We start from the raw sequence: 14,304 nt of genomic DNA, 5'->3' as shown, positions 1-14,304 counted from the left end.
CTGTCACCAGAATTGTATCCACAACACCAGTAATACCTGCTGGCAAAGGGTTAAAAGTCCTCCCCATATCAACTAAAATGATCTACCACTGAGGCACTGTACATTAGTTACAGCCATTTTTTGGATATGCAAATGAGTAGTCTTGAGTCAACCTCTGAAGAGAAGAGTCACACTTCCTCCTGGGCTGCCAGTGAACCTGCCTCTGTGACAGCTCTGTGCCTCTTCAAATCTCCAGAAAATAAATCCTCTTCCTGTCCCTCTCACTGGGTGGTGTTTTTAACATTGAGCACTGTGTGGAAACTGCAGGTCTCCTCACCATTTCATGCACCCCATGATGGGTGGAACAAAGTGGCTGTGAGCAGCACCAGCCTAGACAATGGCATAAAAAGTTTGGGGAAAGATTTTACTGGTGGGATGCCCTGCACTGCACTTTTCAACAAAGGTACAGTGAGGGGTGGGGGCAGGTGAATAAGGTTTATTGTGCCTGTTCTTGATGACAGGTTCTCCTTTATGCAATGATGGCATATTGCTTGAGTATACCACCTTAAAAATGAACAATATGTGATTAATAACAAATCATCTAGGCACATTACAGATTTGTATAAAAATCTGTGACTTATTCCTATCCATTAAAGTTAGCCGGGGTTCCATGGAAAATGGAATTTTGGCACTGTCACTTAAAACTTCTGTCTTTATTAATTCATCTAAAACTTCATTAATTCCACACCGCACTACTCCGTACCTGGGGAAAAGATAGGACATGTCCCATCTTTCCCTGGAATATGGCGCCCTGTGCCATGTTTCTCTATGGAGGGGGGAGGGGACTAGCAGCGCTTACCCCCCTCCTCTTCCAGGTGCTGGTGTGTGGTGGTTTTAGTCCCACGACTGCATACTGTGTGTGTATATTTATATATGTCTATGAAAGCTTATCTATTAGTCAGAATGGGGGATTATATTTTGTGGAGTGACGCAGAAGCAGCAAATCGGACCACTGCTGCTGCCATGGAACATTCTCCAATCAGTACAACGCTGTATGAGGTCCCCTGCTGTGTGCCAGCATCTTGCTCTTAGTGTATTTTGAGGCTGCCCGAAGCAGTGTCCATTTAAACTCCATGCCATATTTTTGGTAGGTGAAGCAATTTACTATTCTTCTCAACCCACATTGTCCATGAAAACACACACGTACGTATACACACACACCATGGAGCCAGCGGTAACATCTGTGGTTGGTGCTCACAGATTTGCCACAAGCAAATTTGTAATAAAAAGTGCTCAAAAGATCATACAGTCCCTAAAATGGTAACACTGAAAAAAAACCGCTCTGTATACCAAAGTATAAACACTTATCCTACTGCTGTCTAATTTTATTGGTATCTATTTTTATTTTAACAGTACCTGTGACATTTCCAACCCTAGGCTTATACTCGAGTCAATGTTTTCCCCATTTCGTGGGTACCTCGACTTGTATTTGGGTCAGCTTCTACGGTAATTGTGCCAAGATTCCATTTTCCATGTTTTGAAGTTTCCTGCAGCAGTTCAGATTAAAATCCAGCTGCCGTGAATGTGTCAGTGGGAGAACAGTGTTTGACTTTTGATTAATTCAGCTACTACTTATGGAGAAAATAGTTTTTCACTTGTGGGGACTGGTGGAAACAGCTGAGTGCAGTGCTCAGCCATCCCTTAAAATTGAATGGAGCAGCAGGACAAATATGCTCACTGAGGGTCCCAGCGGTTATGGTGTATACTCGCACTACGTTTAACCCATGCGTTTCAAAACCTAATGCAACAGCTGAAGATTTGCCTAATTGATAACATTTGCATTTACAAAATGCGACCCATAACGCAATGTTAACACATGCAATCATTTTGGAAATGCAACTGTTATCAATTAAATTAGGCAAATCTCTTCAGCCTCTCACCTAGATACTCCCTCTGTGTATAACACTACTTTCACACTGCCATGTGCTTGCCCGGGCGAGCACACAGCAGTGTGCTGGCAGCGTTACCCCTCTTTTTCCCCCGGTGGCACAAATGTGAGGTCACCATACAGCAGTTGGGCGCATTACAAACGGGCCCAAGGGATCTAATCTAAAACCTGCAAAACTAGTAAGCAATGAAGAGTCTAGCATGACCTACTCTAAAGAAATCCCATCTGCAACTGTTATATCAACTTCTACAGACCATGAGGCAGTGCTTTTTTTTTTGTAGTGAGAAACTGATTCAATGCAATGTGTAGATTTCCACTTGTAGGAGCAGTAGCCTTGGTCAAATTCAGCAGAGCAGGCAGCTAGGTGAAAGAGTTACACAGACTCTACCGTGACAAAAGTTTGATATTTTTAGGTTTAATGAAAACTATTAAAGCTTCTTGATTTTTGCATTAAGGAAGCAAATAAACAAAAAAGAAAAACCAAAAACACTTCATTCAATGGTGGTTACAGCCTTTAAGTGTATGACAAGCAGAAAACAGATGAATGACAGTAAACAGTTTTAATCTAAGGTTATGAAAGATGCGACATGAAGCGATCACACAGGATAACTGCTCCTCCTGTGATACACAGAAAATATGCTTGTGCGAATGGCGGACCAAGAATACACAGCTCAGTGACAGTGTTATCAGATAATGGTAGTTTATCCTAATATCTGCTACAGTGCAAGGCAATGATTTTACTAGAAAGACAGTTGTTTGGGTATGCCCATACTTTTAGCTTTGTAGCCCTAGCCTTAAGAAATACAATACTGCTTTCACTGCTGGAGACAGAAGCCTATCCACAAAAAAAAGATAAAAAAATTACACTGCACATCCCACTAGTTGCATAGTTCATGCAGTGTCACATGGGACAAAAAAAATTTAAAAATAACTAAATAAAAAATTGTAAACGTTCAAAAATACTTAGGTGAAATCACACCTGGGTTCAAAAACTTTTTTTTTTCCTTTTTTGGTTTAATATCAGACAGAAGTTTGTTCTGCAGTTTTTCTTTGCGCCCAGATGTTCTTGTCAGGATACTGCAGGCCAACTTTAATGTAAACATTCAGGCAAACATCTTTGCATAGACCGCCTTCTCCTTTTCCTTCTGTTCTTTAATCCTCTGCTTGACTCGGAGGATCTCGCTGCTGATAGCTAAGAAAAGAGATGATGTGAGCACAGGACATAGCAGCCATTACAGTAACATTTCCCAACTGGTGTATATGAAGGATAAACAAGACATCTATCTGAAAGCCATCAACACCAGCGTCCATAAACACAGGGTCACATTTCCAGTGTAACCAAAAGGAACATCAAGTTACTGATCTACATGTTTAATAGACGACAAGTTGTGTACACGGCCTGTTAAAGGGATTTTTCCACAAATAATAAAATATCTGTAGGAGGCCCCATGCACATGACTGTACGGGGCCTGTGGTCCGTGGATCAGGTGTTTTTTTTTTTTTTTTTTTTTACTACTAACAGGTTTAAAGAGGTTAAAGTTGATAACAAACCTCTAACACCTAAAAGGAAATCTACCATCAAAATCAAGCATTGATTAACCAGGGACACTTACTCATAGATCCAGGTACTGTGACTATGGTGAGCTTCTTAATTCTAAATAATATTAATCTTAATTACTGAATGATCCTGAAGGGCTCTGGTGGGAGTTTCCAAAACCCCTTTATGCTCTAGCATCAAAGGCTGTTACAATGAGAAGAGCAGGGTCTCCCCTTCTATATTACACTGGCAGAGGGAGGATGAGACATGATCTGTTCAGTTTAACAGCATGTGAAACTGCATCACTGAGGGGCTCTGGTAACACCCCCAGAGTAGTTTTGGTTCAGTGGCATAATTTTAAAAGTTGATTTTAAAAGGAAGGTGACCATGGATGACAAATATAAGAATATTACCACAGTCACAGCATCTAGTATCATAGTATATAAGGCTGGAAAAAGACGCAAGTCCATCAAGTCCAACCTTTAAGAATTAAATAAATGTTTTATCCCAATAAACCGTGATATTCTTTCTCTCCAGAAAAGCATCCAGGCCTCTCTTGAACATGTACATAGAGTCCGCCATAACAACCTCCTGCGCCAGAGAGTTCCACAGTCTCACTGCTCTTACAGTAAAGAACCTTTGTCTATGGTGATGGTAAAATCGCCTCTCCTCTAGGCGTAGAGGATGCCCCCTTGTCCTGGTCACAGGCCTAGGTATAAAAAGATCTTTGGAGAGATCCTTGTACTGTCCGTTCAGGTATTTGAACATTGTAATGAGGTCTCCTCTCAGTCGTCTTTTTTCTAAACTGAATAATCCCAAATTTTGTAATCTGTCATTGTATTCTAATCCCCCCATTCCCCTAATAATCCTGGTTGCTCTCCTCTGCACCCGTTCCAGCTCTATTATATCCTTTTTATACACTGGTGCCCAAAACTGTACACAATATTCCATGTGTGGTCTGACCAGCGATTTGTATAAGGGCAAAACTATGTCTTTATCATGAGAATCTATTCCTCTCTTGATACATCCCATTATTTTATTTGCTTTAGCAGCAGCCGCCTGGCTCTGGACACTAAAATTAAGTTTACCATCCACCAATACCCCCAAGTCCTTTTCAGCTCCAGTTTTACCAAGTAATTGACCGTTTAGAACATAATTATACTTTGTTTCCATGGCCCAAGTGCATAACTTTACATTTATCTACATTAAACCTCATCAACCATTTCTCTGCCCATCCCTCAAGCTTCCACAAATCCCTCTGTAATGCTAAACTATCGACCTCAGTATTTATTACTTTACACAGCTTAGTATCATCTGCAAATATTAAAACTTGACTGTGTAAACCCACTACAAGGTCATTAATAAAAATATTAAAAAGAAGTGGCCCCAATAATGACCCATGTGGCACTCCACTAGTAACCTCAACCCAATCTGAGAATGTGCCATTAATGACCACCCTCTGTTTTCTATCACTAAGCCAATTACTTACCCAGATACACAGATTTTCTCCTATTCCCAGCAGTCTCATTTTATGTACCAACCTTTTATGTGGTACGGTGTCAAATGCCTTTGAAAAGTCCAGATATACAACATCCACAGCCTCCCCCAGATCCAGTCTTGAACTTACCTCCTCGTAGAAACCAATCAGCTTAGTCTGACAGGACCGATCTCTCATAAACCCATGCTGACGCTGGGTTATAAGGTTGTGCACAGAGAGATACTCGAGGATAGCATCTCTAACAAACCCCTCAAATATTTTCCCCACCACATCTGGATCTATGAGTAACTGTCCCTGGTTTTTCATGATGGATTTTGTTGGTAGATTTCCTTTAAAAACAAAACACTTTTCCATGCTCACCTACCAACTTTTTTTCTCTTTTTTATCTGACAGTCTTATGGGCTTTTTTTTTTTACTGCAAGAGTTTTATTTTCCCAATAAATACATTTTTAGGGTAAAAAAAAAAAAATCATGATAAAAGTTATTTACTCTATATACAAGATATTTTCAGAACAATTTTTGTGGGTAAAAAGCCCCACTCTGCTTATATTCGGTTAAAAAAAAAAAAAAAGTTAAGTGTTCACCCTACAGCGCTGACCCCTGGCATCCTCTTTCTCCAGCACCGGCAGATGCACGTCTATGCGATCTGCCAGCACAGAAACTATGACATGGCAGTGTTGCCACTTGCTGGGGTCATAGTTTATGTGGTTGCAGATCACATAGACGTGCATCTGCCTGAGCGGGAAGAGGATGCCAGGGGTCAGCACCGGAGGGTGGCTACAAAGTTTATTTTTTGAAGTGGGCACTGCTGGACATTTTATTGTTGAAGGGAGACTACTGGACATTTTATTAGAGTGTAGCAGCTGCATTTCCCACCCTAGGCATGTACTCCAGTCAATACATTTTCACAGTTTTTTTGTGGTTAAATTATACTCGAGTATAAATGGTGTTCTTTCCTTTGGGGTAGCAGCAATAAAACTGCTATTCTGCTAAAGGCACCATACAGTGTCCCTGGGAATCATTTCTCAAAGTATTTTGCCTCTCGGTCCTCATTTTGGCCCATAGCAACCATTGTTTCCAGCTCTCAAAAAAAACTACAATCAGCAAGATGGAGGGACAGGACCTGCCTCCTGTCACATCACAAGCACACGCTACTTACCAATGAGACCATATCTATCTAATAGCTATGTATCCATCTCGTATCTATATCTTCTATCTAATATATTTCTATACATTTATGTATATCCTATATCATGTCTATCTATATCTATCATTCTACATATGCATCTACCTAAGTAAAACTCCAGCACAGCACATGATGGGACAGCTTGAAGATTTGGAGTCTCTCCTGCCATTTCCTGCTGTGGAGTGTGAGGTGAAGGTGGTTTGGGGGGGGGGGGGGGGGTCTCTGATCTCTATGCATCTTGTGTCTGTGTGGATTATTTGTTTACATACAAGCGTAGGGAAAGCTGAGGGAGAGAATTGTAGTTGTTTGGTTACTACATTAGTTAGGGCTTCTCTCTGCGCATGACTGACTGCTGGAGCAGCGAGACATGAGCTAAGTCAGCTGTGAGCAGAGGACAGGTGGGCGTGTCTCTAGCTCCGTAGTCAACTCCTCTGTGACATTAAAACCACCCCCTTTCCCTAGAACTGATATAAATATCAGTAAAATCATGTTACTGTGTCCTAAAATGTTTGAATAAAATTGAAACAATAAAGTAGACATGTTATTTGGGGTGCACAATTAAAGCTGTAAAATCCAAGCCCACAAGAAAATGACACAAATGCATTTTTACACCAATTTCACTGCATTTGGAAAATTTTTCCCACTTCCCAGTACATGGCGTGGAATATTAAATACAGTCACTATGAAGTGCAATTTGTTATGCAGAAAGCAGGCCCTCACACAGCTCTGTACATGGAAAAATAAAAAAAAAAAAGGTTTTTTTTTTTTAAAGTGGGGAGTGCAAAATGAAAACGCAAAAACAAAGAATGGCCTGGTCCTTAAGTGGATAAGAATTGTGCATTGCAGGATTAGATACGATTTCTTTTATAGTATGCAGCAACACCAGGATTTACCGCCAAAACCTTTCCATAGGGATTGATTTACCTTTGTCCTCAGGTGCCAGTTCATGGGCCTTTTTAAGGTCCTCCTAAGAAAAGAAAAAAAAAAGAATAAATTACTATATTCTCCATAAGACATGGTAGGTTTTAGGACTACCAACATGAATGAACTCTTTACCAGTGCTTGTTCATAATCCTTCAAACCCTGCCAGCCCTGGGCCTGTCTGTAAAGTGCTTTTGTATTAGATGGATCAATTTCAAGTGCCTATTAAAAATAAATAAATAAAAAAAATAAAATTAGCATTTGGTAAATAGTGTTTTTGTATGTGTTGGCATACTTGGCTATGACCTTACCTCATGGCAGCTCTCAATTGCTGCCCTAAAGTCAGACACCTTCAGTTTACAAGCAGCTATATTCAGGTTGCAGCTTACAGCAATTGGATTTAACTTTTCAATGTTATCATCGCCAGTGACATCTTTACAGCTTTCCACGTATCTGGAAAATGTCAAAATTATTCATATTAAAAAAAAAAAAAAAAAAAGTGTTAAAAAACAATTCTTTTTGAGGTAGAACTACCCCTAATACTTTGTAAATATTTTGATAACTGAACATGCGGAAATGTAGTCCGGTCAGGCAATGGGATAGAACCAAATTACTTAAAGGTTGTCTCAAGTATATAAGTTATCCCCCTACAAGTAGGTTAGACAATAACTAGCCATTTGATGCGGGTCTGACTTCTGGGATCCAAAGGAGAATGAGAATCCTGTACTAACTTAATGGTGGAGCTGCAGTCCAAGAATAAGCCCTGCCAGTTCGGTCATTCCCATACATTAACATGGAGTCTCCGGATGCATGCTCATTCTCCTTTAGTAAGAATTGTTTGGGGTCCAGATCTTGTGGGGGTCTCAGCAGTCAGACCCTCACTGAACAGCTAGTTATCCCCTATCCTGTGGTGTAAACTAGGAGCCATCCTTTAATCTTTAGTATGACCCCCTTCCCACCACCAGACTAAATAGGAGTGCCAAGCCAGTACACTATTTTCGCCACTCCTATAGGGCACTGAAAACTATTTAGCCATGGTGTGGGAAGGGGATCAGTAGACCGCCATTCCCAATCTAGGTGCAGATCCCAGAGGGAGGACCCACACTCATCACGTATTTATGACGTATCCTGTGAATGGCTGTGGACAGACTACACAAAACAGAACTATAAAAATTATTAAATTCTCTTTAAATGTCTTTTGGATTCCTGATCTCAGCATTTCGGCGAGGAGTGAACAACAGTTATTGGTCCAAGGCCCATATAATCAATCCGCGTCAGTAACCAGCACCCTATGTACAGCAACAACAGTACAGCTCAAAATGCCACCCCAGAAATTATAAATTCCACCGTGCAGCAATAAATAACCCCCCCCCCCAGCAACCAAATACAGCACTCAGAGCAGGCAATAATACTGGAGAACCCCCAGAGCAGACAGAAAAATAAATCCTTTCCTGACACCTCTTCTCCCTGCCCCACACTGCAACTTCTCTCCTCCATGTGCTGCTCTGCTTGGTGTCCCATGCTGGTTGTATGTGGCGCCATCAGGACCCAGAGCAGAGCTGTGCCAGGAGCAGGTGTGGACCCGGGAGCAGTACAGTACAAATACAGAGGCCACAAAATACAACCAGTGTCAGGAGCCAGGACCAGTGAGGACTCACCGCTACCCGGCCGTCTTCACCAATTAACGCTTAAAGGGTGTTTTTTCCACAAAGGCAAATTAGGGCCTAACTTGCTGATCAGTAGGGGTCTGAGACCGCCGCAGATCGTGAGAAAGAGGTCTGACCGACCCCTCGCCGCTCCTCAGACTAATGGAGCAGATGGCCTTGCATGACCGTTCTGCTCCATTAATCTCTGGAGCTGACAGAGATTGCTTAGTGCCACAATTTAACACCGATTACTGGGGTAGGGCTAGGGAGCTGCTTACTTTAGAGGTATTATTCCTTATGGAAGTGCTCATTGGACCATCAGCAGGGTGCAGACACCAACTTACAGCTTGACGGGCCAAATACAGACTGTTGGCATGGGCTGAGCATGCTCTTCTAGGCTTTTAGTTTAGATGAACGTGCGCTGTATTTTATGCAGTGAAGCTCCGCAGCTACAAATCAGAAGCATTGGAAAGAAATTCCTGCACTAATGTTAAGTACTGCTAGAGTGATCGGGAAAACCGTACTGTGGAGTCGGGATCTGAAACCATTTGGGTAGAGCTGGAGTTGAAGTTAGGGAAATTGAGGATTTGATTCTGTGGATATGACAAACAGAAGATTCGAATACCCTTTTAACTATGCATTTTACTTTCAGGTCTTAAAGGTAATCCCCTTTTAACCCATCCTTAGGATAGTTAGGTTGATAATAATAATTCCTTTATTTATATAGCGCACAGATTACGCAACTTGCCACATCAGTCCCTGTCCCCATGGGGTTAACAATCTAATCAACCTACCAGTATGTTTTGGAGTGTGGGAGGAAACCCACGTAAATACGGAGAGAACATACCAACACTTTTGCAGATGTTGACCTGGATAGGACTTGAACCCAGGACCCCAGCACTGCAGGGCTGTAGTGCCAACCACTGCGCAACCGTGCTGCCCCAAACGTCACGTTAAATCAACAACTGACATACCAAAGCAGAACAGTTTATTTTACACATCTAAACTTACCTCAAAGCCTTGTTGTACTTTTTTATTGCCATATCCCAATTCTGAGATTTGAACAAATTATTCCCAATATTCTTGACATCTTCGGCTATACTGACAATCTTTTCAACCTATCAAAGAAAATATTTACACATTTAATCAATATAAGCCTGTGTCTCTTCACGGTCATGTCCGAAAGCCCTCTAAAGTATAGTAGACAGAAACATACATCATTTAATTCAACATCAGAGTCTTCTGGGAAGTCTGGATGGGTGTCTCCAGAGCCATCTAGAGGTGGCATGACCCATTCATCGCCATCTTTTATCTCCCCACATTCTGTTATTACGCACAACTATATGGAAAAAGAAAAAATGTTGAACACATAGAAGCTGGATTTCAAGTTATTACAATTTCTTTAGCTATAAATTGCCAAACACAGAAGTTACTAAATTATCTCTCACTTTTTCCCCATTTATATGTTTTGCTATATTTTTTTAATGAATTTACGTATAACTGAATGAGGAAAGTCTTTTCGGCTCTACAATAGAATTCTTGGCCTCCTCTCCTTTGGGCCTAGTTGTAATTTTATCTGCAGGTCCCAGAGGTGGGATCTAGAAGTGTCAGGTGTTTATAATATACATGGCTGAGATAATAGTATGCAGTCGGCCATCTTAAAGCCATTTGAATTATTCTATACGAACATACACAACATTTACCTTAGAAGGCTTCTCTCCCTTAACTTCAACATTTTCCAACATTTTCACAATGCCATTTCCTTTGAGAACCTGTCCAAATACCACATGTTTCCCATCTAAATGGGGTGTAGGGACAGTCGTGATGAAGAACTGAGAACCGTTAGTGTTGGGTCCGGCATTGGCCATGCTGAGCAGACCTTCCTTGTCATGCTGTTAAGGGTGGAAAAAAAGAAAGAAAAAAAGGGATTTTATACTGTACATAACATACATTAAGTGACATCTCTTGGGTCTCACTTTTCTTCTTTGTAAATACAAACATAGGACCTTCCGTTTAGCATCAGCATCAATTACTACCGACTTATGCATGGAATGCTTCTTTTTTTAATGGAGGCAAACAGAAAGGCAATTCAGACACTGGACTTTGTTTTCTGTCACCGTATGGGATAATTTTTATATTTTGATATATGGGACATGGTAATAAGCAACATGTTTATGATTTTATTTAATTATGTGGTTCTAGCGACAGCTAGGTTATTAGACCAGTTGTGAAAAGGGGTTAAATTCATAGTTGGGAATGTTGCAGATGAAAATCCAATTCCATTTAGTATTGTAAGCAATAAATGATCAGTGAAAGTCTGATGCCCACCAATCAGTTCACCCATGCCAACAGACCATCCCATACATTATGCAAAGTAGCATTTGCTACTATCCTGAGTTTCAAGTATCGGGGGGTAGTCTTGGAGTCCACTGCCCAAAGTTTCCAAGGTCAAACGGTTTGATAGTCAATAGAAGATATAAAAACCCTTCCTTAAAACAAAAAAAAAAACCACACACACACTGCAAATACCTTGTAATGAAAGTTTTCATCTTCAAATTTTTCTCCATATATACTTTCACCACCGGTTCCATTTTGGTTGGAGAAGTCCCCACCCTGGATCATAAACTTCTTAATGACTAAGAAAAAAAATTATAGAAAAATAAACAATAGGAGCAAAAAAAAAAAAAAAGTACATCTATGCAGATCCAAGACTCAAATTTAAAACCTAACTCCATTAACATCTGAAATGTACACAATGCAATGGTTTTTACCTAGTCTGCAAATATTTGCCTTAAGTGTCAATACTTACTTCTATGAAAAGGACATCCTTTGAAGTGAAGAGGCTTGCCAGTCGTCTGTCCTAAACCTTTTTCACCAGTGCACAGTGCTCGGAAGTTTTCTGCGGTTTTTGGAACCACATCAGCAAATAACTCTAGAACAACTCGTCCAACTGCAATGAAAAAAAGCAAAATGTGACAATCCAGTAGAGGTGTGGGCTACTGTACATGATACAGTGATACACTGAACTAGCTTTGAAAAGCTGCATAAAATACAGTACAAGTAATACCAGCGGTAACCTACAATTTCCATCCTGCCACAAAGTTAAAAATAAATTGGGAGGGGCTCTTTGCATTTACTCTGAACTTAGACAGTAACTTGGGCAGTTTTTGAGTATACCGTACAATAAAGTGAAAGCAACCCCACGCGTCACAGATACTTCCACATTCATCTCACACATTGATGTGTCGGCTCTACCAGCCTGACTTAGGTTCCCTTCTCTAAAAACGTTGCATTTATGTAAGCTCTTATGCTGAGCGCTGGACCACTGGCAGCTATAGGTCCACAAAGGCAGATGAGAGAGGAAGAAAATGTTCAAAACATTTGGGGTGGGAGAGTAAGAAAGATCACACAGAACTGGGGAAACATCCCGAACATCATCCCATATTTTCACCTACTCCCAGTTTCAGGACACTGAAATACAAGATATGAGTTTTACCTAATATGAATGACATTGTAAGGGTTCTGATTAACTGCGTCATATGTTCAATTTTTGTGAACACTCTTTATCCTTCAATCTATCAGAAAAAAAATGACATATCTGAGCCCATTGCTCTTCTTTTCTGCTTCTATTACATAACACAACATTAGAAAGCCTAAAGAACCTTAGCCTCATAGTGCCAAAATGCAAGACAGTGTGGGCATGCACTTCTACACCAAGCTAGATTATGCCAGGCTTCATCCATTGCTTCACTGACTCATTACTTCGCTGTCTAGAGATAAGCGGACCTGCCGTGTTACCAGAACAGTCATTCCGGCAAAGGAACGCCCCTAGCAGCTAGCCATGATTGGCCACGGGGACTCCCTGGGGGCTGGGTCAGGTGGCTGAACCCAAATGGGAATAGCAGGACATCTAAGGCCCTATTCACATCTGTGACTGGGCTTACAGTTTCTTCCTCCGCTTAAGAAGGGTGTAACAGAAGCTGAATGTAAGTTCTTCTGTACGTCACCCTATAACGGACCCTGGATTACATGACCTTTATTAACAGCAGAAACAAAAGGAACCTGCGGTATACAAGGGTCCTAAAGCCAAAGCACCTGCAGTCACTTATGTGTACAGGATTGTTTGTGGAACATCTATAGATGAGGACCACATTTGATTGTTTGCAACAAGTTGACTACCCCACGGGTACAACCAGTAGAGGCGCTGTTACTGAGAGAGGGGCAACGTTATGATGCCTCCAGAGCTGCTGTTCCTATAAGTGTAACAGTAATGAGGTCAGTCTTGTTTATCACACAGGAGGGAGCACTGGGATACTACAGCTTGGAGCAGGGGTGACCACACAGCAGGCTATGGCCGCTCACATGACTGAAGCACTAGGTGCGGGCACAACTTCACCCATTCGTGTGCTGCCAGGAGGCGCCGCTACTCACCCTGCTCGCCCCCCACCTCCACATCGAAAAACACCCGCGGATTGTCCGGGTTGGACGGTCTGTTTGTTGGAGCCGGGTGAGACATGTTCTTCTTGCGGACAATTTCCTATAACTGTTCACCGGCTTCTCACACCTGAGCACACTTCCGCTGCGGCGGGGGCGGGACTTCCGCCGCTCAAGTTCCCGCCCCTTGTAGTTCTGGATGCTTCTAGTAGTGTGCGCCGCGCGAGCGCCCCCTGCTGTAAGAGAGCGGTATAGCAGTGGTGTCTGGCGCTGTACGTGATGCTACACGAGGCTGGGTGTACTTCGCATGGCAGCTGCGGGTGGGCATGTGTCGTTCCCGGTCACACAACATGGAGTAGCTGGCAACTACTCAATCTGTAAGATTTGGGTGGCACGTGTGATATGTCCAGTTATAATGGCCATAATCGGTGCCAGCCTTAAAGGGGTGTTCCAGCATTTTTATATTCAATAATATCAACCTTCTTCATATCCATTTAGGACTGAACTACAATAGTGGCCACAGCCTGAAGCGACAGGAGTGTGTGGCACGTCCCATGTTAAAGGTGCACCAAAAAAAGTTGGTGCACTTTGTCTCGGCAGTGCAGGAAGCACTAGATTCATGAATAGCGGGCGCCAGAAATCATGAATCTGACGCCCCCTGTTTGCACTGTTTTTAGTAAATGTGCCCCATGTGTCTTCAGTAACTTGTTGCACATCACCATATGGCACCCCTGCACAATATCACTCACTAAGGCTGCATTCACACGGATGTATGAGGGATGTATATATGACGGCAAATTAGCGGCTTGTTATAAGTCCCTCACAACGTGTGCTCACTGTGCTGTAGCCGCAACTTTGGCAGTAAGAACAGGCACGCGGCTCTATTTTCTATTGAGGGGGAGCAGTAAGCAGCGTTCATCTCTCCTCTCCAGCTTGGACCTCCCCTTTATTCTTTGGGTTGATGCAGTCACGGGGGATACCAAATTTATATAGGTTTTATAATGTTTTCATACATTTACAAAACCTCCTGTACAAAAATACTTTTGATGACATTTTCAATGTTACCATTTTTAGGACTGTACGGCCTTTGAGCACTTTTTATTGAATTTTTTTATATTTAGCAAAATGGCAAAAAAGTGGCATTTTCGACTTTGG

At 41.8% G+C, this 14,304-nt stretch overlaps 1 protein-coding gene across 1 annotated transcript; it reads right to left on the bottom strand.

Annotated features, from left to right (window-relative positions):
* Positions 1–2,322: 2,322 nt before the first annotated feature.
* On the bottom strand, positions 2,323–13,382 carry PPID (peptidylprolyl isomerase D). The gene is made up of 10 exons (XM_072120572.1): positions 13,147–13,382; positions 11,525–11,665; positions 11,245–11,351; positions 10,419–10,607; positions 9,932–10,054; positions 9,727–9,833; positions 7,381–7,522; positions 7,205–7,291; positions 7,073–7,115; positions 2,323–3,119 (listed from the first exon to the last, which is right to left on the bottom strand). The coding sequence occupies exons 1-10, from the start codon at positions 13,229–13,231 to the stop codon at positions 3,031–3,033; spliced, it is 1,113 nt and encodes a 370-aa protein (XP_071976673.1). The 5' UTR covers positions 13,232–13,382; the 3' UTR covers positions 2,323–3,030.
* Between the last annotated feature and the right edge of the window lie 922 nt (positions 13,383–14,304).

This window comes from Engystomops pustulosus, chromosome 1 (assembly GCF_040894005.1).
Source record: "Engystomops pustulosus chromosome 1, aEngPut4.maternal, whole genome shotgun sequence".
NCBI lineage: Eukaryota > Metazoa > Chordata > Amphibia > Anura > Leptodactylidae > Engystomops > Engystomops pustulosus.
This window is presented reverse-complemented; position numbering and strand designations above follow the sequence as displayed.

What these genes read in the sequence shown, in the direction of transcription:
- PPID (XM_072120572.1), bottom strand. Translation starts at nt 13,231, where the DNA reads ATGTCTCACCCGGCTCCAACAAACAGACCGTCCAACCCGGACAATCCG. An exon ending in ATGAAAACTTTCATTACAAG is followed by an intron (nt 10,608 to 11,244) that starts GTATTTGCAGTG and finishes CACCCTTAACAG; the next exon opens with CATGACAAGGAAGGTCTGCT. An exon ending in AGGGAGAGAAGCCTTCTAAG is followed by an intron (nt 10,055 to 10,418) that starts GTAAATGTTGTG and finishes TTTTCCATATAG; the next exon opens with TTGTGCGTAATAACAGAATG.